This window comes from Zeus faber, assembly GCF_960531495.2.
Source record: "Zeus faber genome assembly, chromosome: 16".
Lineage (NCBI taxonomy): Eukaryota > Metazoa > Chordata > Actinopteri > Zeiformes > Zeidae > Zeus > Zeus faber.
This window is the reverse complement of record NC_137202.1, coordinates 29,781,350-29,805,592: the sequence shown is the minus strand read 5'-3', so window position 1 is coordinate 29,805,592 and position 24,243 is coordinate 29,781,350. Positions and strand designations below refer to the sequence as shown.

Genomic DNA, 24,243 nt, shown 5'->3' with positions numbered 1-24,243 from the left:
GGCATCGAGAGCAACTAACTAGAGTCGAATTGTCACACACAGGTCCAGACTCATTAGAAAATATATAATAATCTGATTGAAAACTTTATTTCATTTAATCAATTAATTCTGTTTTCAGATCACAAACATTTCATAGTCTATAAAGTAAGCAACGACTCATTTCAGGTGTAAATACAAACTGAAATGGTGTAACTAATAACTATCATCACTAATCAACCATATGACAGCTGAAAAGCCATTTTATTCATTCAGCCGCTTTGTTCTGGTTTTAATATTCCGTTTAAGCACCAAAATCTCATTTCTAGTACATGCAAATATTGAATATATCAAAATAAATAAATGCATTTTCTTTACATGGACAGTAAACTGGTGTGTGTGTGTGTGTGTGTGTGTGTGTGTGTGTGTGTGTGTGTGTGTGTGTGTGTGTGTGTGTGTGTGTGTGTGTGTGTGTTGCTGGATCTTGACCACATTGACATTCTGCTTTCTGTCCGACAAATGAGACAGCTCTAAATATAGACTGTGATGCCGTTATCCAATCAGAGGAGAGTTAAAGCAGGGGGGCGGAGCATGGCTGGAAACGGTTGATGGTCTATCTGGAATAGTGGTGCCATGCCTGTGTGTGTGTGTGTGTGTGTGTGTGTGTGTGTGTGTGTGTGTGTGTGTGTGTGTTTCGCTGAGTCACAGTATTCATTTTCCGCTCAGTTCTAAGAGACGGAGGGAACAATATACTGATGGGAGAGCCAAGCCCCTCCTCCTCCTCCTCCTCCTCCTCTCCTCTTTCATACCTCCCCCTCTCCTCACCCGCCCTATCTCTTCACCTTCACTCTTCTCCACATCCATCATTGCTTTGCAATCCTTTCCTCTCATCTTCGTCTCTCTTGCTGCATCATCTCCCCTCTCATCCCAACTTGTTCAATTAAAAAAATTCTCACAAATTGTAGCTTCACACCAAGTACGATGAAAGGATAAATGGTGGCACTGTTGAGACTTCAATATTTCTAGTTTGTTACATTTACAATTAAGTCATTGATCAGACGCTTTTATCGACAGCGACTTACAATTGTTCAAACACCGACGGACGCAGCCATCAGGAGCAATTAGGGGTTAAGTGTCTTGCTCAAGGACACTACAGCATGCTAGCAGGAGGAGCCTGGGATCCAACCAGCAACCTTTGGATCACTAGACCACCAGCTCTACCTCCTGAGATACCATCCCATTGTTGACATAAGACAGTGATGCATCTTGCAGCTCAAAACCACCAGAGATGTCCTATCCAACTGGATGTAGGCCCCCACGGAAGTTGCCAAATTGAGCCTTATGGGCGGGGCCAGCTAAAGGTAGTGCACAGACATTCATTCACTAATGTGTTCGAGACACAGAAAGATAAGAAAAGAGCAGTAAAGACAAGTGTCATCTGCATAGTGCAGTAATAGAAGAAGGTATTGGAGCAGGTTACAAACCCAGGGGTTCCAAAACGGAGCCCTGAGGGACACAAGTGTTCAGAGTGCATGGTGCATGGTGCATGGTGCACGGTGTATGTCGCATGGTGCATGGTGCATGGTGCATGGTGCATGGTGCATGGTGCATGGTGCATGGTGCATGGTGTATGGTGCCTGGTGCCTGGTGCCTGGTGCATGGTGCATGGTGCATGGTGCATGGTGCATGGTGCATGGTGCATGGTGTATGGTGCCTGGTGCCTGGTGCATGGTGCATGGTGCATGGTGCATGGTGTATGGTGCCTGGTGCCTGGTGCCTGGTGCATGGTGCATGGTGCATGGTGCATGGTGCATGGTGCATGGTGCATGGTGCATGGTGCATGGTGTATGGTGCCTGGTGCATGGTGCATGGTGCATGGTGCATGGTGCATGGTGCCTGGTGCCTGGTGCCTGGTGCATGGTGCATGGTCTGGACGGAGATCCTCTACATGAGAGCTGCCATGGGGCTGTAAGAAGAGTTGTACGCAAGCAGGAGCCAGAACAGCAGATTGTGAAAGAATCCAGAGAGGGAGGAGACGAGGATCCGGGTGCTGACGGAGTCAATACAGCAGATGAGGCAAAGACAAACAGGTGGAGAGGATGAAGCAAAATGAAAGGAGAAACCAGACTAATGAGCCTCCAGGAGATAGTCACAACTTCCCAATTATTTTTCTTAATGTTATTACAGATGGCGAGTGAAAGTGGTATTGCCAGACACTGAACACAATGACTTGGAAAAAAAATTGAGACACAAATATTTGCGTCTCTGTTTAATTGTAATTTTCATGTGAAGCCGTCACGACGCTGACGTGTGTTGCAGTATTTCACCATCTTTGAACTTTCTTTCCTTTCCTTTATAGTTCAGTCCTGGGACATGATGTCAGAGTACTTCAGGCTTTTACCAACTATAATAAACAATCAAAACTCACAGTGCGGACTCCCAGTACTCTAGATAAAGAGATATATACAAGAAAAACATGACTAGATAGTGCACTCATGCAGTATAGTGTGCACACTCATCTGCTCTTATCTGTCTGTCTTCCTCTCCTGTCAGATATTTTTTTTACTTACATACGAAAGTACGCTGGACTTCGCTGGACTGTAGCAGTGTTATTACTTCCTGCCTGTGTACTATCCAGTACACTCTGTACTATCCAGTACACTGTAATATCCAGTACACACTGTACTATCCAGTACACACTGTACTATTCAGTACACTGTAATATCCAGTACACACTGTACTATCCAGTACACACTGTACAACCCAGTACACACTGTACCATCCAGTACACTGTAATATCCAGTACACACTGTACTATCCAGTACACACTGTACAACCCAGTACACACTGTACCATCCAGTACACTGTAATATCCAGTACACTGTAATATCCAGTGCACACTGTATTATCCAGTACACACTGTACTATCCAGTACACTGTAATATCCAGTACACACTGTACTATCCAGTACACACTGTACCATCCAGTACACTGTAATATCCAGTACACTGTAATATCCAGTACACACTGTACTATCCAGTACACACTGTACCATCCAGTACACTGTAATATCCAGTACACTGTAATATCCAGTACACACTGTACTATCCAGTACACACTGTACCATCCAGTACACTGTAATATCCAGTACACTGTAATATCCAGTACACACTGTACTATCCAGTACACACTGTACCATCCAGTACACTGTAATATCCAGTACACTGTAATATCCAGTACACACTGTACTATCCAGTACACACTGTACCATCCAGTACACTGTAATATCCAGTACACTGTAATATCCAGTACACACTGTACTATCCAGCACACAGACACTCAGAACCAACAAATCCCAAGTGTCTCACTGTCAGTTTCGATAGAAATTAAAATTTAATATTTGAAGCTTTAAATAAATCTAAAGGGCCTACGGTGTGTGTGTGTGTGTGTGTGTGTGTGCATATTTTAGTGGTATCCATCCTTCCACTCTTCTCCCACTTATTCTCTCTCTCTGGTCCCAAGCCACCTGACTCCAATGCCCCACCCTCTCTCTCTCTCTGTCTCTCTCTCTCTCTGTCTCTCTCTCTCTCTGTCTCTCTCTCTGGTCCCAAGCCACCTGACTCCAATGCCCCACCCTCTCTCTCTCTCTGTCTCTCTCTCTCTCTTGCCCCCCCCTCTCCCTCTCTCTCTCTCTCTCTGTCTCTCTCTCTCTCTGTCTCTCTCTCTGTCTCTCTCTCTCTCTGTCTCTCTCTCTGTCTCTCTCTCTCTCTTGCCCCCCCCTCTCCCTCTCTCTCTCTCTCTCTTGCCCCCCCTCTCCCTCTCTCTCTCTCTCTCTCTCTCTCTCTCTGTCTCTCTCTCTTGCCCCCCCCTCTCCCTCTCTCTCTCTCTCTCTCTGTCTCTCTCTCTTGCCCCCCCTCTCTCTCTCTCTCTTGCCCCCCCTCTCCCTCTCTCTCTCTGTCTCTCTCTCTTGCCCCCCCCTCTCCCTCTCTCTCTCTCTCTCTCTGTCTCTCTCTCTTGCCCCCCCTCTCTCTCTCTCTCTTGCCCCCCCCTCTCCCTCTCTCTCTCTCTGTCTCTCTCTCTTGCCCCCCCCCTCTCTCTCTCTCTCTCTTGCCCCCCCTCTCCCTCTTTCTCTCTCTCTCTCTCTCTCTCTCTCGCTCTCTTGCCCCCCCCCTCTCCCTCTCTCTCTCTCTCTCTCTGTCTCTCTCTCTTGCCCCCCCCCCTCTCTCTCTCTCTCTTGCCCCCCCCCTCTCCCTCTCTCTCTCTCTCTCTCTGTCTCTCTCTCTTGCCCCCCCCCCTCTCTCTCTCTCTCTTGCCCCCCCCTCTCCCTCTCTCTCTCTCTCTCTCTCTCTCTGTCTCTCTCTCTTGCCCCCCCCCCTCTCTCTCTCTCGCTCTGTGTCACCCACTCACACTTTGAATCAAAGCAGCAGCAGCAGCAGCATCATCCAGTATCTGGAGACGCATCGACCCAGCACCACAACCTTGACAAACACATAAAGACACAGACTCCAGCTGCCACCTGGACCCCACCCGATAAGGAGAAGAAGAAGAAGAAGAAGAAGAAGAAGAAGAAGAACGCAGAGAGAGAGAGGAGCGGAGGAGAGGAAGATGGACGCCTTTAAGAAGGGGTTCTCCATGGCGAAGGATGGAGTGGTGGCGGCCGCAGAGAAGACCAAAGCTGGGGTGGAGGAGGCCGCCGCCAAGACCAAGGAGGGGGTGATGTACGTTGGTAAGAGGAGTGAAAACCAAGCTGTACTGTAAAAACACAGTTTGTTCTACAATACAGTCATATAGTATAGGGTTATTATTTTGCTATTGCATTATTGTACAGTCTATCTTGATATCATAAACATTCTATACAGTTTATTATTAGATCATACAGTTTATCATAATTATATAACTATTATATTGCACAATTTATTACTACTAATACATTCCATACAGTTGAATACTATTCTACCATTCTTTTACTATTATTATACTGAACGGATGGATGGATGATGGATGATGGATGGATGATGGATGGATGGATGGATGATGGATGATGGATGGATGGATGGTGGATGGATGGAGCAGTAACTGGAAGGATGAGTGGAACTATAATCGCCTGTAGTGTAGATATGGATAGAATAATCTATAGAAAGGAGAGAGAGGGGATTGGGTGTTGAGGGTGTGTGTGTGAGTTGACTCACTCATTGACTTTGCTTGGGACCAGAGAGAAAGAAAATGAAGGGAAATAATGTGCACGGGCATGGTGGGTTACCTTGTACCTCTTGTACCTCATCTCTCATTGTATAGAAGAGAATAGATTTCACACACACACACACACACACACACACACACACACACACACACACACACACACACATTTTAAACCTTCTATCTTAATTTTCCGACATTTCACTCATTGTATAATAATAATTCTTATGAATGACATTATGTTATGTTCATAGTTTACAATATATGACATAATATAACACAGAATTTGTGTAACTATTTGGATGATATATAAAGAATAAAGTGCTTGACAAAAATAATGCATGAAAACAAGACATTAAAAACATAAATGATAATAAATACATGAGTTTAAGAGAGGAGACACATTAAGTGGTGTATGACATGCATATTTTAGTGTGGAAGAATGTGTGTGTGTGTGTGTGTGTGTGTGTGTGTGTGTGTGTGCGTGTGTGTGTGCGTGTGTGTGTGTGTGTGTGTGTGTGTGTGTGTGTGTGTGTGTGTGTGTGTGTGCAGATCAGCTGGTGGTGGGCAGGAGGTCATGTTGAGCGTTGGCACACAACAGAGAGAGAGGAATATAAATGAATGTGTGTGTTTGCCTTCACCACGATGCCTGAAAACACAAATGTAATGTTAAAATATATGATTTACTGGTTAGTCATTTAAACTTCATTTAAACTGCTTCATTTGAAGTCATTTCAGTAAAAAAATATTTAGAAACACACAAAATTGCATGCAATGATAAATAATGCTTGTTGGATTTAGCTGAAGGAGATACAGAGAAGGAGAGACAGAGAGAGAGAGAGAGAGGGGGGGGGGGGGGATAAGGGGACAAAATGGGGGAATATAAAAGACCTTTCTCCTCCATGTCAGCCCGGCTCGCTCGCCCATCTCTCTCACCACGGCAACCAGCAAACCTCCGTCCAAACACTTCTCCTCGTCCCATAAAACACTTTCTCCTTCTCTTTGCTCCCTGAACTCCTCTCTCCATTTCCATTCCACTTAGCTTTATTGGAAACAGGTTTTGATTAAAAAAAACCCAAAAGACTCAATAAAGGAACATGTAACCAAAGCATAAATGTACAGAAAATAACAAATGATCAGACGATTGCTTTCTTTTTTAACACATTAACATAAAGTACATAAGTCAAAAATACCATAAAGGCATGCTTGAATATTTCACATTCTAAACCCAAATGACCTCCATGCTTTTTGCAGACATGGGGTTTGGGACGTTGGTCAATTTGTTGAAGAGCTTTCTGTAAAGTATGATTATGACCTTGTTTAATAAGCCAAGACGAGTGGCTCGTCCTGCCCAGTTCTCTGGCCTTCGCCCAAAAACCGATATCAGCAGAATTCCAAAAAAGACAACAAAAAAACCCCAAAACAATCTAATCCCCATGTGTGAACCCAGGTTGAAAACTGTTTCAAGCAGCGGTGCCAAGAGCTCCAGCAGCAATAAGCCAAGCAGCCCCAGCACCACCAAGTCCTTCTGACTGTGCACCACCTCCCCTCACAGCTGCTCTGCTCTGATTGGTCGCTCCCATTCACTTTGAACAAGGGTGCGAAATGCATTCGCTTTCTGCTGCAAATAAATCTTCCCTAGCTGCCCCACGCATTCCACCTACCAACGTGTAAAGTTGTTTTTGGAAGCCCCTGTTCAGCCGCGTGACACTGGTTCTACACCCTTTGCTGCAGGGAATAAGACCAAGGAGGGCGTGGCCTCCAGCGTCAACACAGGTAAGTCCGGTTTCCGTGCAATGGCTTCAGTGAACGTCCTATTCCTGCTACAACTTCCTGCCCCCGTGTTCCAACTTCCGGTTTCCCACCGGCCAGTGGCCCAGAAGACGACCGAGCAGGCCAACGTGGTGGCGGACACGGCGGTGACGGGAGCCAATGAGGTGGCCCAGGCCGCGGTGGAGGGCGTGGAGAACGCCGCCCTGTCCAGCGGGTTGGTCCAAGCGGTGAGTCATGGCGCCGTCACGTCTTAGTGGACGTTTGTAGTTGAATGAGGCGAGACAAGCACGAGGACTTTTTAAATGGTAGAATGTGTCAGGGACCATGTGCCGCCAGCCGGTCATTATCCACAAAACATCCCAGGACACGGTGATCAGGGCTTGTTCTAGCCATAATGAACGGCCGGCGGCACATTATCCTGCCTGTCACACGGCTAATTACTAAATAGATGAACACACAAGGAATATTGGTATGAAAATATTTTAGAATTAGTTTGTCTAGTTAAAGAGCTTTGGCTGAGAAAATGAGTCACGACAATGCGAACGCTGAAAGCATGTGCTGCACCGTGTTCACCAAAACACCCGTCGCCCTGGACACCACAAACACATTTACTGTTATTGATGTCAAACTGGACATGGTGAAATGTGAAGGTTAAGACTTTGACATGGATGTGTCATCATCTCTTCAAGGCTTCCCCTGTAGTGTCTGTTTGGCGCCACACGGTGGCACCACCAGCGTCCGCAGGGACATCAAGGTGGAGCGATACGAGATGGAGAAGTGGTTTCCTGAGCCAGTGCTCATGCACCGATCAGTGTTGATCATTCACAAAGTGACTGATCAACTGACCACCAGCAGCTGCTGTTGACCAATCAGAACAGCATATTCCACAGAGACGTGTCATCATAACTTTTAGATGCTGTGATTTAAATTTGCGATGGAATTTGCCTGACAAAGCCAGAATGAAACCAACATCAAGCATTTAGCTTAAACCAAAACACAACAAGCAGGATTGAGAAAGACAGTCATCAGTTGTGACTGGACAGAGTTAAAGTCATTTGTTTGGGACACGAGGGTATGACATCACAGCACGTGACCCTGCAGAGCTTCAACCTGATGCTAAAGCTGCATTTGAAGGACTTTGAACACTGAGTGCTGTTTGCAGCGAGCAGGAGCCTCCTCTCTGTTTGGATGTGTTGAGGACTTCCACTTCTCCTCCTACACCGCTGCATGAAAAGTTAAATGACTCTACTACACTACTTGATGGGGCCCTGCTTGGGGCCGCTTCAAGGCTTAGGCCGGCCCTGATTATTGTTTTATCCAACCATGTGGATTTGCTAAATGACCTCGATCCAAAGATCCGACTGAAAAACAGTGATCAGCAGATCAGGCAGGACGTCCACTCTGAGAACCTCAACTGCTACTTAACGTTTGAATGTTTGAATCTACTGTTCTGCTCAAAACTGTTTGTCTTTTCCATCTCCATCTTGGTGGTGACTGGCTGGAAACAGGAGGAGGCGGGACCAGGGGCTGAGGAGGTGCCTGATTGGTTGGGGGTGGGGGTTGACCGAGTGCACAGCATGACGCGTTGCTTGTGGCCTAACGAGCGTTTGACACCCGAAATAACATCTACACCTGAAATAACATCTACACCCGAGATAACATCTACACCCTAAATAACATCTAGTGTCTTTAATAAACATCTGCTTCAAAAAATAAAGACAATTCCAATTCCAATGAACCAATGAGTGAACTGAAATCATCCATGTTGGCGTTTCTCTCGCCGTCACAATGTTTCTTGCTCTGATTTGCCGGCTGTTGTAACTCTGCTGACGACGCTCCGCTTCACTCTAATCTCAGCGACGCTTCCTCAGATGTTCTGCTTCCCTCTTTTGGATAGCACTGACGTGATGGAACATGTGCATAGAGCTTGGTGCTCGCTTGGTGCTCGTTCACTCACATGACTGAGTGAACGTCTGGTTTTCGTCACTGATCTTGTCTTCTTCAGACTTAGCTGCTCTTTTTAGGGTCATAACCTGCTTCGTTTGTTAACTCTTTAAACAAATAAACGGTAGAAAATAGAGAGAACACAGCAGATAACCCTCCTTTCAAGGCCCCAAAAGCAAGGAGCCTCAACGTGCTGCAGCTTCATCCATAGAACAGAAGAGGAGCAGGTTCTCCAGGAACAGGAAACACCTCCGCCCCTGTTTCTAGTACAACTTCAAATCTGTAGCAATTTTAGGAAATATGTTTTCTAGGCAGCGGCTCAGTGCCTTCGCTTCAAGTCAGGTTGTTGCCACTCGGTGGTTGATTGGTCAACGTGGGGTTTCCCATGAGGCCGTGGGAGGGGGTCCTGGCAAAGACCAAAACAAACAAGTTGAAGTTGAACACATTGTTCTGGTACCGACTGTTTTTGAGATGACTTTGATCTCCTTTTACCGCCGGTCTGGTCGACCTGTGGCATGAGGGTACAACAAACGTGTCCCCGATTTGTGATGCCATGGCAACCAGAGGCACCGCAGCAGGGCAAAGGTTTGGTCGAGCCACATCAGGGTTTCCTGCTCGGCCATTTCAACTGATGCCGCTTTTCAAAAGGAAAACGTCGCTGGTGTTGTTTTTTCACCTCAGCCTCCTTTTCTTGACGAGTGACGGTATCACAGCCTTTGAAATGGATGCAGGGTGGAGAGCGGCACCGCCCAGCTGTACTAACTAGTGCAACGGGGTAATCGCAACCATGTTGCACCGCACATTGCGGCCGGGTCGGGTTGAAGCGGTTGTTGCGTCCAGTCGTTGCGGTCGCTGTTGACAACCACGTTATTAACGAGCGGCACTAACCAGGCTCCGTCCTCCAGCTCCAACCTGCTGCACAGCTCTCACGCTGCCTCCATCACCAGCAGCTTCACTGTTCATGATGAGAATCACACCTCTGACCACAGGTCTCTGTCTGTCCCCCCATCTGTCGCTCCCACCCGTCTGTCTGTCCACCCGTCTGCCTCTTAGGCCGATCTCTCCAAGACTGAGGGAGGAGAAGACCTGACCAACCAGAGCGCCTAACGGTCAGACACAACCTGCCCTGAACAAGTGTAACATTTAGGATTAAATGTTTGTTTATATTGTGAGAACCAACTTCCAAAACATGTCAACCAGCCTGAAAGCAACTAACTGTGGAGATAAAAACCTCTGTCTCTCTCTCTCTCTGTCTCTCTCTCTCTGTCTCTCTCTCTCTCTCTCTCTCTCTCTCTCTCTCTCTCTCTCTCTGTCTCTCTCTCTCTGTCTCTCTCTCTCTGTCTCTCTGTCTCTCTCTCTCTGTCTCTCTCTCTCTCTCTCTCTCTCTCTCTCTCTCTCTCTCTCTCTCTGAGTGATTGGAGGCGTGAGCGAGCGGAGCGTGTGAGCGTTTGGTAGAGTGAGTGGTTTTCTCTCTAACTTTTTCTATCAATTGCATGTTTATAATTATTTGTTGGTGACGGGTTTAGTTTTTTGTTGGTTGTAGGGTGTGCGCACAGCGGGTGGGGGGTGGTAGTGGTAGTGGTGGTGGTGGTGGTGCGGGTCCGCGGCCATGTCGGACCTCACCAAGCTAACGAGGAAGCACGGCATTAAGTTGCCCGTGTCTTCCTCGGTCTCGGTGGAGGACTGCAGCCTGGCGGTGGGGAAGGCTGTCGGCTACAGCAGCGTTGTGTCCGCAGCGCGGATGAACAGCGCGGTGGTCATTTTCCTGGATGGCGTAGACAAGGTGAACGCGGTGGTGGCGAGCGGCGTTACGGTGAACAAAATGTTTGTTCCCGTCCTGCCTCTCTCCACACCGGCGAGGAGGGTGAATTTGGCGAATGTTCCGCCGTTTATTAAGGATGAGACCCTCACTAAGGAACTGGCGAGGCACGGGAAGGTGGTGTCGCCAGTTAAAAAAGTCCCGTCGGGGTGCAAGTCGCCGCTGCTCAAGCATGTGGTGTCGCACAGGAGACACGTCCTGATGGTGTTGAACAACAGGGATGCGGAGCTAAACGTAGCTTTTAAAATCAGGGCGGATGAGTTTGACTACGTGGTGTTTGTCAACACTGACACCACCAAGTGCTTTGGGTGCGGTGGGGAGGGACACCAGGTCAGGGCATGTCCAGGTAAGAAGGCAGGCGGCGAGACAGGTGAGGGGCAGAAGGGTGGACAGGACAAGGAGGGAGCACAGGAGGGGGCAGGTGAGGGTCAGAAAGGGGAAAAGCAGGCGAAGGTGGGGGCACAGGAGGGAGCAGGGGGGGGTCAGGAGGGGGGAAAACAGGCAAAGAAGGGGGCACAGGAGGAGGCGGGGGAGGGCCAGAAGGAAGGAGGGGAAAAGCAGGTGAAGGTGGGGGCACAGGGAGAGGCAGGTGAGGGCCAAATGGAGGCAGGGGAAAGACAGGTGGAGGTGGGGGCACAGGGGGAGACAGGTGGAGGGCGGAAAGGAAAGGAGAAGAAACAGGTGAAGGTGGGGGCACAGGAGGGGGCAGGCGAGGGGCAGGGGAAAAAAAAGGAGGGGGGGGAGGGGAATGTGGAGCCGCAGGAGGGAACGGGTGGAGGTAGACAGCGCAGCCAGGTGAGCGTGGAGACACGGGGGGAGGCAGGCGAGGGTCTGGAAAGAAGGCAGGTAAGGGCGGGAGGACAGGAGGGGAAGGAGGAGGGTCCGGAAGACAGGCAGGTGGGTGCGGGGGGACAGGAGGGGACTGGTGAGGGAAAGGAAGCTACGGAACAAAGTCAAAGGAGTGCAGGTGACGTAGCTAGGGAGGAGGAGGCACTGGAAGGAAGTGACTTTGAGATGGGGGATGAGGACGATCGGTTGAGAGTCCCCCGGCTCAAAAGAAAGTCCAACAAAATGGCAGGAGACTCTCAGGCGAAGAGAGGGACAGCAAGCCAGGGGAAGGCAAGTCAGGAGGTGGAGCAGGGAGGCTCGGAGTCAGAGTCCTGGATGGAGGAGGACTCTGCTGCAGACAGTGAGGGGCAGGTCTTTCTCGGTGTAAAGAAGAAAAAGGGCAAAAAAAGCTACAGTGTGGGCAAAATAAAAGCGTTTCTGCACAGGACGAAGAATGTGAAAGGGATTAAGGTGGAGGATTTTTTCTCAGACAAGGAGTTGCTGGCGAACGCGGCCCAGCAACAGATGAGGAGTAAGGGGAGAGGAGGGTTCACGGACCAGGAGGTGTACAGGTTAAAGAAAATAGTGCAGAAGATCAGGAAGGAGCTGAACAACGGAGAGGATGGGGAGGAGGTGGAGGTGGGCGCTGCTGTTCGGGCTGTTTCCCTTTTCCGTTGCAATGAGTGACTTTAACATCAGCACGCTGAACGCGAATGGGGCCAGAGACGCAGCTAAGAGGTCTCTGCTGTATGAGCTGATGGAGCAGAAGAGGCTGGATGTGCTGTTGGTGCAGGAGACCCACAGTGACTCTGGCAATGAGGCTGACTGGAAGAGGGAGTGGGGGGGGGAGGTGGTGCTAAGCCACAAGAGCACCACCAGCGGTGGGGTGGCTCTTCTCTTTTCTAAGAGCTTTGCCCCAGCATCCTTTGAGGTGGAGGAGGTGGTGGAGGGCAGACTGATGGTGGTGAGGGCAGCATTTGAGCATCATAAGTTTGTCTTTATAAATGTGTACGCTCCCACCACAGGACCACACAGAGTCACTTTTTTGCAAGTTTTAAATGGGGTTTTAAGCAAAGCTCGTACTGGGGAGTTTTTGTTTCTAGGAGGTGACTTTAACTGCACCGAGAACGACCTGTTAGACAGGAACCACTGTGAGCCGCACAGAGCATCGCAGAACGCGATGAGGCTGCTCTCAAGCGAGAACGAGCTAACGGACGTGTGGAGGAGAACCAACGGGGATGAAAGACAGTACACCTGGGTGCACTGCAGAGGCACCTCTTTATCGTTGGCCAGACTAGACCGGTTTTACTGTTTTAAGCACCATTTTAACATTTTTAAGGAATGTAGAATGGTGCCTGTTGGTTTTACCGATCACTCCCTGGTTGTTTGCCGTGTTTTTATCGCCAATGTAAAGCCCAAAAGCGCATATTGGCATTTTAACACCACCCTACTATGTGACTCCAACTTTAAAGATGCTTTTAGGTTTTTTTGGGAAGGTTTTAGAGACAGAAAGCAGGATTTTATTTCCCTAAGACTGTGGTGGGACTATGGGAAGAGGGAGATAGAGCAGCTCTGTCGGCAGTATACTCTCAATGTCACACGGGACATCACCAGATCTATGAGGGATCTGGAGACTGACATTGTGGAGTTACAGGGTGTAGTGGAACCCACTGGGAATCGAGATCACATTAAGGACCTCAAGTCTAAAAGAGCTGCTCTTGCAGACCTACTAGGCACCAAGGCGCAGGGGGCGCTGGTCCGCTCTCGCTTCCAGAGCGCAGCACTGATGGACGCACCATCTAGTTTCTTTTTTAGCCTGGAGAAGAGCAACGGGCAGAGCAGGTTTATCCACGCCCTGAGATCAGACACAGGACAGGAGCTCAGGAGGCCGGAGGAGATCCGGACGAGAGCCGTGGACTTTTATACAGAGCTGTACAGAAGTGAGTACGAGGAGCAAAAAGAACTGTTTTACTCCTTTTGTGGGAATTTGCCCAGGGTCCCGGAAGATGTCAGTGCGGTGCTGGGGGAACCTCTGACCCTGCAGGATCTTTCCACGGCCCTGCAGAGCATGAAGGGGGGTAAGGCCCCTGGCATCGACGGGATTCCTGCGGAGTTTTACAAAGAGTTCTGGGAGGAGTTACGGGAGGACCTTTTAATGGTTTTTAATGAAGTTTTTAAAGATAAGTTATTGCCAGTCAGCTGCAGGAGGGCAGTCATCACTCTCCTACCCAAGAAAGGAGACCTGCAGGAGATCAAGAACTGGCGTCCTGTGTCCCTTCTGTGCACGGACTATAAAATCCTGTCGAGGGCACTGGCCAACAGGCTGAGGGAGGTGATGGACCTGGTCGTCCATCAGGACCAAACTTACTGTGTGCCTGGTAGGTCCATTCTGGACAATGTGTCCCTAATTCGGGATATTTTGGACGTCTCTAGTTCTCTGGGCATTGAAACTGGGCTCATTTCGCTAGACCAGGAAAAGGCGTTTGACCGGGTTGAGCACCCTTACCTCTGGAAAACTCTGGAGGCTTTTGGCCTCAGCCCTGGTCTGATAGCCATGATCCAGGTTTTGTACCAGGACATCGAGAGTATACTGAAGATTAATGGAGGGCTGAGCGGCCCTTTTAAAGTGCGTAGAGGGGTGAGACAGGGCTGCCCCCTCTCAGGGATGTTGTACTCTCTGGCCATAGAACCATTGCTGTGTCAATTAAGGACGAACATCGAGGGTGTGTTTCTAAACGGTCTCGAGAGAAGCCACATTCTATCAGCCTATGCGGACGACGTCATTGTCTTAATAAAGAAACAGGACGAAATCAGCAAACTGGAGGGGATCGTCAGGGACTTTGGGCTGCTATCAGCAGCGAAAGTCAACTGGGGCAAAAGCGAAGCGCTGGCTGTGGGCGGATGGAGGGGGGGACTTTTAAAACTGCCAGGAGGCTTACGGTGGCGAAGGGATGGGTTTAAGTATCTGGGAGTGTTTTTAGGGAGCGAAAGTGTGGTGGGGAAGAATTGGGAAGGACTGCTAGGAAAGATACAGGGCAAGCTAAGAAAGTGGAGGTGGGCACTGCCACAGCTGTCCTATAGGGGCAGGACGCTCATTATTAACAACCTGGTGGCCTCACAGCTGTGGCACAGAGTGGCGTGTGTCCAACCACCAGACCTGCTAGTTAGGAAGATACAGGCCGAGCTGATAGACTTCTTTTGGGGGCGGAATTTCCACTGGGTCAGGAAGGAAAGGGTCTTTCTGCCTAAAGAGGAAGGGGGGCACAGTGTGGTGGACATCAAAAGCAGAGTGGCAACTTTTAGGTTACAGTTTGTGCAGAAGTTGTTAACGGGGTACTTTAACGTTTGGAAGGACGTGGCGGGCTTGGTCTTAAAGAGGACTGGGAGGATGGGACTTGACCGCTCGTTGTTTTTAATGGACACGAGTCTTCTAAACAAGTCGGGCTTACCCCGTTTTTATCAGGAGCTTTTTAAAGCATGGGGGTTATTTAAGAACAGGAAAAGGGAGGCCGCAGATTCCCTCCACTGGCTCCTGGAGGAGCCGGTGATCGGAGGAGCCAGGCTGGATGTGCAGGACGGGGCCACTCCAGGACTGAGGAGCATCCTGAGGGAGGCGGGGGTCCTGACCCTGAGGCAGGTGGTGGCGGCGGCGGGGAGCGACCTGCAGGACGGCGAGGCCATGGCGGAGCGGCTGGGGGTGAGGTCCACCAGGATCGTACACCTGGTGCTCAAGAGGTGGAGGGAGACGCTCACGGAGGAGGAGCTGGCCCTGCTGAAGGAGTACGGCGAAGGCGCGGAGGAGCCAAACTCGGAGGATCCCTTCCCGGAGATGACCCTGACCCCCAACCTGGAGGGGTCCTCCGGGAAGCTGCTGCACAGGGCACGTTATGCAGAACTGGACCTGCACACAGCCAGCGGGAAGGCTTTTTACAAAGAGTGTGTGGTCGTTTTAAATAGGAAGGGACTGGAGGGGCGGCAGGACACTGTCTGGAGGGGACGGCTCCAGATGGGGGGACAGGAGGAGCCGTGTTGGAGGAGTTTTTACAAAGCTCCCTCCAAGAAAAGGACGGGGGACCTCCAATGGAGGGTCCTACATGGAGCCATAGCTGTCAACAGCTTTGTTTCTGTTTTTAATCCCACGGTCGCAAATGAATGTCCATTCTGCAAACTGCCAGAGTCCGTGTTTCATTGTTTTGCAGAGTGTGACAGACTTTTAGAGCTTTTTAGTCTTTTAAAGGAAAGTTTTAAGCTCTTTAAGGAGGAGTGGTCCAGAAACTGTTTTATTTTTGGGGCTAGATACTACAGGGCCAACGCAGAGAAATGGCGACTGCTTAATTTTCTAGTAGGGGAAGCGAAGATGGCCATCTACCTCACGAGGAGGAACAAACTGAGGGGAAAGGAGAGTGTTTTAGGAAGAGTGTTTGTAGCGTTGGTCAGGGCCAGAGTCTTGATTGATTTTAACTTTCACAGACTGATGAAGAGTCTGGACGTCTTCATCAAGCTGTGGTGTTTTAACGACGCCATCTGTTCCCTGGTGGAGGACGACCTGTGCTTCCAGTCTGTTTTTAACGTGTAGGACTCTGTTAGTGAACCAAGTGTGTTTGTTGTATTGTCTGTAACTGTGAACTAGAGAAAATGTTAAAATAAAGATGCTTTAAAAATCAAAAAAATCTCTCTGTCTCTCTCTCTCTGTCTCTCTCTCTCTGTCTCTCTGTCTCTCTCTCTCTGTCTCTCTCTCTCTCTCTCTCTCTCTCCCTCTCTCTCTCTCTCTCTCTGAGTGATTGGAGGTGTGAGCGAGCGGAGCGTCTGAGCGTTTGGTAGAGTGAGTGACTTTCTAACTTTTTCTATCAATTGCATGTTTATAATTATTTGTTGGTGACGGGTTTAGTTTTTTGTTGGTTGTAGGGTGTGCGCACAGCGGGTGGGGGGTGGTGGTGGTAGTGGTGGTGGTGGTGGTGCGGGTCCGCAACCATGTCGGACCTCACCAAGCTAACGAGGAAGCACGGCATTAAGTTGCCCGTGGCTTCCTCGGTCTCGGTGGAGGACTGCAGCCTGGCGGTGGGGAAGGCTGTCGGCTACAGCAGCGTTGTGTCCGCAGCGCGGATGAACAGCGCGGTGGTCATTTTCCTGGATGGCGTAGACAAGGTGAACGCGGTGGTGGCGAGCGGCGTTACGGTGAACAAAATGTTTGTTCCCGTCCTGCCTCTCTCCACACCGGCGAGGAGGGTGAATTTGGCGAATGTTCCGCCGTTTATTAAAGATGAGACCCTCACTAAGGAACTGGCGAGGCACGGGAAGGTGGTGTCGCCAGTTAAAAAAGTCCCGTCGGGGTGCAAGTCGCCGCTGCTCAAGCATGTGGTGTCGCACAGGAGACACGTCCTGATGGTGTTGAACAACAGGGATGCGGAGCTAAACGTAGCTTTTAAAATCAGGGCGGATGAGTTTGACTACGTGGTGTTTGTCAACACTGACACCACCAAGTGCTTTGGGTGCGGTGGGGAGGGACACCAGGTCAGGGCATGTCCAGGTAAGAAGGCAGGCGGCGAGACAGGTGAGGGGCAGAAGGGTGGACAGGACAAGGAGGGAGCACAGGAGGGGGCAGGTGAGGGCCAGAAAGGGGAAAAGCAGGCGAAGGTGGGGGCACAGGAGGGAGCAGGGGGGGGTCAGGAGGGGGGAAAACAGGCAAAGAAGGGGGCACAGGAGGAGGCGGGGGAGGGCCAGAAGGAAGGAGGGGAAAAGCAGGTGAAGGTGGGGGCACAGGGAGAGGCAGGTGAGGGCCAAATGGAGGCAGGGGAAAGACAGGTGGAGGTGGGGGCACAGGGGGAGACAGGTGGAGGGCGGAAAGGAAAGGAGAAGAAACAGGTGAAGGTGGGGGCACAGGAGGGGGCAGGCGAGGGGCAGGGGAAAAAAAAGGAGGGGGGGGAGGGGAATGTGGAGCCGCAGGAGGGAACGGGTGGAGGTAGACAGCGCAGCCAGGTGAGCGTGGAGACACGGGGGGAGGCAGGCGAGGGTCTGGAAAGAAGGCAGGTAAGGGCGGGAGGACAGGAGGGGAAGGAGGAGGGTCCGGAAGACAGGCAGGTGGGTGCGGGGGGACAGGAGGGGACTGGTGAGGGAAAGGAAGCTACGGAACAAAGTCAAAGGAGTGCAGGTGACGTAGCTAGGGAGGAGGAGGCACTGGAAGGAAGTGACTTTGAGATGGGGGATGAGGACGATCGGTTGAGAGTCCCTCGGCTCAAAAGAAAGTCCAACAAAATGGCAGGAGACTCTCAGGCGAAGAGAGGGACAGCAAGCCAGGGGAAGGCAAGTCAGGAGGTGGAGCAGGGAGGCTCGGAGTCAGAGTCCTGGATGGAGGAGGACTCTGCTGCAGACAGTGAGGGGCAGGTTTTTCTCGGCGTAAAGAAGAAAAAGGGCAAAAAAAGCTACAGTGTGGGCAAAATAAAAGCGTTTCTGCACAGGACGAAGAATGTGAAAGGGATTAAGGTGGAGGATTTCTTCTCAGACAAGGAGTTGCTGGCGAACGCGGCCCAGCAACAGATGAGGAGTAAGGGGAGAGGAGGGTTCACGGACCAGGAGGTGTACAGGTTAAAGAAAATAGTGCAGAAGATCAGGAAGGAGCTGAACAACGGAGAGGATGGGGAGGAGGTGGAGGTGGGCGCTGCTGTTCGGGCTGTTTCCCTTTTCCGTTGCAATGAGTGACTTTAACATCAGCACGCTGAACGCGAATGGGGCCAGAGACGCAGCTAAGAGGTCTCTGCTGTATGAGCTGATGGAGCAGAAGAGGCTGGATGTGCTGTTGGTGCAGGAGACCCACAGTGACTCTGGCAATGAGGCTGACTGGAAGAGGGAGTGGGGGGGGGAGGTGGTGCTAAGCCACAAGAGCACCACCAGCGGTGGGGTGGCTCTTCTCTTTTCTAAGAGCTTTGCCCCAGCATCCTTTGAGGTGGAGGAGGTGGTGGAGGGCAGACTGATGGTGGTGAGGGCAGCATTTGAGCATCATAAGTTTGTCTTTATAAATGTGTACGCTCCCACCACAGGACCACACAGAGTCACTTTTTTGCAAGTTTTAAATGGGGTTTTAAGCAAAACTCGTACTGGGGAGTTTTTGTTTCTAGGAGGTGACTTTAACTGCACCGAGAACGACCTGTTAGACAGGAACCACTGTGAGCCGCACAGAGCATCGCAGAACGCGATGAGGCTGCTCTCAAGCGAGAACGAGCTAACAGACGTGTGGAGGAGAACCAACGGGGATGAAAGACAGTACACCTGGGTGCACTGCAGAGGCACCTCTTTATCGTTGGCCAGACTAGACCGGTTTTACTGTTTTAAGCACCATTTTAACATTTTTAAGGAATGCAGAATGGTGCCTGTTGGTTTTACCGATCACTCCCTGGTTGTTTGCCGTGTTTTTATCGCCAATGTAAAGCCCAAAAGCGCATATTGGCATTTTAACACCACCCTACTATGTGACTCCAACTTTAAAGATGCTTTTAGGTTTTTTTGGGAAGGTTTTAGAGACAGAAAGCAGGATTTTATTTCCTTAAGACTGTGGTGGGACTATGGGAAGAGGGAGATAGAGCAGCTCTGTCGACAGTATACTCTCAATGTCACACGGGACATCACCAGATCTATGAGGGATCTGGAGACTGACATTGTGGAGTTACAGGGTGTAGTGGAACCCACTGGGAATCGAGATCACATTAAGGACCTCAAGTCTAAAAGAGCTGCTCTTGCGGACCTACTAGGCACCAAGGCGCAGGGGGCGCTGGTCCGCTCTCGCTTCCAGAGCGCAGCACTGATGGACGCACCATCTAGTTTCTTTTTTAGCCTGGAGAAGAGCAACGGGCAGAGCAGGTTTATCCACGCCCTGAGATCAGACACAGGACAGGAGCTCAGGAGGCCGGAGGAGATCCGGACGAGAGCCGTGGACTTTTACACAGAGCTGTACAGAAGTGAGTACGAGGAGCAAAAAGAACTGCTTTACTCCTTTTGTGGGAATTTGCCCAGGGTCCCGGAAGATGTCAGTGCGGTGCTGGGGGAACCTCTGACCCTGCAGGATCTTTCCACGGCCCTGCAGAGCATGAAGGGGGGTAAGGCCCCTGGCATCGACGGGATTCCTGCGGAGTTTTACAAAGAGTTCTGGGAGGAGTTACGGGAGGACCTTTTAATGGTTTTTAATGAAGTTTTTAAAGATAAGTTATTGCCAGTCAGCTGCAGGAGGGCAGTCATCACTCTCCTACCCAAGAAAGGAGACCTGCAGGAGATCAAGAACTGGCGTCCTGTGTCCCTTCTGTGCACGGACTATAAAATCCTGTCGAGGGCACTGGCCAACAGGCTGAGGGAGGTGATGGACCTGGTAGTCCATCAGGACCAAACTTACTGTGTGCCTGGTAGGTCCATTCTGGACAATGTGTCCCTAATTCGGGATATTTTGCACGTCTCTAGTTCTCTGGGCATTGAAACTGGGCTCATTTCGCTAGACCAGGAAAAGGCGTTTGACCGGGTTGAGCACCCTTACCTCTGGAAAACTCTGGAGGCTTTTGGCCTCAGCCCTGGTCTGATAGCCATGATCCAGGTTTTGTACCAGGACATCGAGAGTATACTGAAGATTAATGGAGGGCTGAGCGGCCCTTTTAAAGTGCGTAGAGGGGTGAGACAGGGCTGCCCCCTCTCAGGGATGTTGTACTCTCTGGCCATAGAACCATTGCTGTGTCAATTAAGGACGAACATCGAGGGTGTGTTTCTAAACGGTCTCGAGAAAAGCCACATTTTATCAGCTTATGCGGACGACGTCATTGTCTTAATAAAGAAACAGGACGAAATCAGCAAACTGGAGGGGATCGTCAGGGACTTTGGGCTGCTATCAGCAGCGAAAGTCAACTGGGGCAAAAGCGAAGCGCTGGCTGTGGGCGGATGGAGGGGGGGACTCTTAAAACTGCCAGGAGGCTTACGGTGGCGAAGGGATGGGTTAAAGTATCTGGGAGTGTTTTTAGGGAGCGAAAGTGTGGTGGGGAAGAATTGGGAAGGACTGCTAGGAAAGATACAGGGCAAGCTAAGAAAATGGAGGTGGGCACTGCCACAGCTGTCCTATAGGGGCAGGACGCTCATTATTAACAACCTGGTGGCCTCACAGCTGTGGCACAGAGTGGCCTGTGTCCAACCACCAGACCTGCTAGTTAGGAAGATACAGGCCGAGCTGATAGACTTCTTTTGGGGGCGGAATTTCCACTGGGTCAGGAAGGAAAGGGTCTTTCTGCCTAAAGAGGAAGGGGGGCACGGTGTGGTGGACATCAAAAGCAGAGTGGCAACTTTTAGGTTACAGTTTGTGCAGAAGTTGTTAACGGGGTACTTTAACGTTTGGAAGGACGTGGCGGGCTTGGTCTTAAAGAGGACTGGGAGGATGGGACTTGACCGCTCGTTGTTTTTAATGGACACGAGTCTTCTAAACAAGTCGGGCTTACCCCGTTTTTACCAGGAGCTTTTTAAAGCATGGGGGTTATTTAAGAACAGGAAAAGGGAGGCCGCAGATTCCCTCCACTGGCTCCTGGAGGAGCCGGTGATCGGAGGAGCCAGGCTGGATGTGCAGGACGGGGCCACTCCAGGACTGAGGAGCATCCTGAGGGAGGCGGGGGTCCTGACCCTGAGGCAGGTGGTGGCGGCGGCGGGGAGCGACCTGCAGGACGGCGAGGCCATGGCGGAGCGGCTGGGGGTGAGGTCCACCAGGATCGTACACCTGGTGCTCAAGAGGTGGAGGGAGACGCTCACGGAGGAGGAGCTGGCCCTGCTGAAGGAGTACGGCGAAGGCGCGGAGGAGCCAAACTCGGAGGATCCCTTCCCGGAGATGACCCTGACCCCCAACCTGGAGGGGTCCTCCGGGAAGCTGCTGCACAGGGCACGTTATGCAGAACTGGACCTGCACACAGCCAGCGGGAAGGCTTTGTACAAAGAGTGTGTGGTTGTTTTAAATAGGAAGGGACTGGAGGGGCGGCAGGACACTGTCTGGAGGGGACGGCTCCAGATGGGGGGACAGGAGGAGCCGTGTTGGAGGAGTTTTTACAAAGCTCCCTCCAAGAAAAAGACGGGGGACCTCCAATGGAGGGTCCTACATGGAGCCATAGCGGTCAACAGCTTTGTTTCTGTTTTTAATCCCACGGTCGCAAATGAATGTCCATTCTGCAAACTGCCAGAGTCCGTGTTTCACTGTTTTGCAGAGTGCGACAGACTTTTAGAGCTTTTTAGTCTTTTAAAGGAAAGTTTTAAGCTCTTTAAGGAAGAGTGGTCCAGAAACTGTTTTATTTTTGGGGCTAGATACTACAGGGCCAACGCAGAGAAATGGCGACTGCTTAATTTTCTAGTCGGGGAAGCGAAGATGGCCATCTACCTCACGAGGAGGAACAAACTGAGGGGAAAGGAGAGTGTTTTAGGAAGAGTGTTTGTAGCGTTGGTCAGGGCCAGAGTCTTGATTGATTTTAACTTTCACAGACTGATGAAGAGTCTGGACGTCTTCATCAAGCTGTGGTGTTTTAACGACGCCATCTGTTCCCTGGTGGAGGACGACCTGTGCTTCCAGTCTGTTTTTAACGTGTAGGACTCTGTTAGTGAACCAAGTGTGTTTGTTGTATTGTCTGTAACTGTGAACTAGAGAAAATGTTAAAATAAAGATGCTTTAAAAATCAAAAAAATCTCTCTCTGTCTCTCTCTCTCTCTCTCTCTCTCTCTCTCTCTCTCTCTGTCTCTCTCTCTCTCTCTGCCTCTCTCTCTCTGTCTCTCTCTCTCTCTGTCTCTCTCTCTCTGTCTGTCTCTCTCTGTCTCTCTCTCTCTTTTAGTCTCTTCCAGAGCTTGGCTCGGTTGCTTCCCGGTCACTTAATGTCCAGAGAGGAAGAGGAAGCTACGGGATAGGAAGTGGAGCGTGACCCTTGACCCCCGACCCACTGACCCCACAGCTCTGACGACCGCTTTCCCTGGTGTGATGACTAACCTGCTCAGAGACGCCGCTTGGGTTCAATGTGAAAATGATGACATGAAAATGCTGCTTTTAGTTAAGAAAATGAGGAGTTTTTAAGAAATTTAGCTTGAGCGGTAACTTTGCGTTGCTATGGCAACAAACCCTGCAGGGCTTCTGCAGCTCATTAAAAAGTCTTCAAAGCAATTTTGGCAAAAAAAAAATGAATTGGAATAAAAAGGCTGTGATATTATTTAAAGTTAATGTTGTAAAGGGGGAGGATGAAACATGTTTTTAAACCCAACAGAGACAATATTCAAATCAAAAATCAAAGCATTTTCACTAAAAGTGATATAAAATAAAAGGTCTTAAATTGAATTCCCTAACACTGTACGTGCAGATAGCCTGACATCAGAAACAAGAAGCTTGTTCCTTGTACGTTAAAACACGTGTTAGTCCTGCAGTCACGCGCACCGTCACCATGGCAACTGTAAACCATGAAACCATCAAACTCATGTTGCGTCTCAGTGTAACTTACAGTCTGATCAAATACACAGTTTAAAACAAATCACAAACAACAAACTTCACTCATAAGTCATTTTGAGACACACACACACACACACACACGCACACACACACACACACACACACGCACACACACACACACACACACACACGCACGCACACACACAGTTTGCAGAACCTAACAAACTCACCATTATGTTGGTTGCAGTTGACATCAGCTTGGCCTCTTGTTTTATAAAACACAACTGGAATAAAGTGGACGGTGCTTGAAATCCAAACTGCGTTGTGTGATCTTTGTTACGAGGACGAGCAATAAGAAGCATTCAAGAGTGAAGGGTTCAAACGCAGCGAGCGCCGGGAGAAGCTCAGCGGGTCGTTCCCATGAAAGCACCAGAAAACACGTCCCAGATGAACTGGGACACGCGTTCACAGAGAAGGGAAAGAGGTCATTGAAATATTCAAGTAATCAAGGCTGGCCGAGTGGTTTTTAACAATGAAGTTATTTGAGTGATTTTTCTGGGCTTTCATCAAAAAATGAATAACCGCGACGCGTCCGGACAAATAAAGATGTTGCTCCAGCACTGAACGCACCTGGAGCGTGGCAAGTTACTGCATCACGACATCCCCTCAATACTCTGTTGTTGTCACGTATTAAAGTGATTCAATAATATTTTGTTCAAAAATATGAGATACTACATACTACTACTACATACTACTACAAAAAAACACTGAAATAATATCATAGGTTACAACAACTCAGTTGCCAGACAGTATGTTTTATTGCAGTAAAATGTAAAGATGTTTTCTTTGAAATGAAGTGTCGTAAAAGTCTTGAAACTGAATATACTTGAGTACAGAAAGTACTTTAGTTGGTACCTCCATTCAAATTGTAACACGTATTGAATCTCAGCGATGGTGACTAAGAGGTGTGGAACCGACGCACACACCCACCTTTCAGAGCTACGTGACAACGGACGTTTACAGACGTGTCATCGCTCCTCAATCACTTTCTACACAACAAATACCAACCATGCTGCTGCTGCTTTGTGGGATCAATACAGAGCTGGTGTTCAACAGGGGCTGTCACCACACACACACACACACACACACACACACACATACACACACACACACACACACACACACATACACACACACACACACACACACACACACACACATACACACACACACACACACACACACACATACACACACACACACACACACACACACACACACA

General features: G+C 49.8%; 1 protein-coding gene across 1 annotated transcript; it reads left to right on the top strand.

Moving 5' to 3' along the window:
• Positions 1 to 4,555: 4,555 nt before the first annotated feature.
• Positions 4,556 to 23,250, top strand: sncga (synuclein, gamma a). The gene is made up of 5 exons (XM_080016330.1): positions 4,556 to 4,702; positions 6,907 to 6,948; positions 7,045 to 7,172; positions 9,943 to 9,998; positions 22,360 to 23,250. Exons 1-4 carry the CDS (start codon positions 4,582 to 4,584, stop codon positions 9,994 to 9,996), a joined length of 345 nt encoding a protein of 114 aa, XP_079872456.1. The 5' UTR covers positions 4,556 to 4,581; the 3' UTR covers positions 9,997 to 9,998; positions 22,360 to 23,250.
• Positions 23,251 to 24,243: the final 993 nt, after the last annotated feature.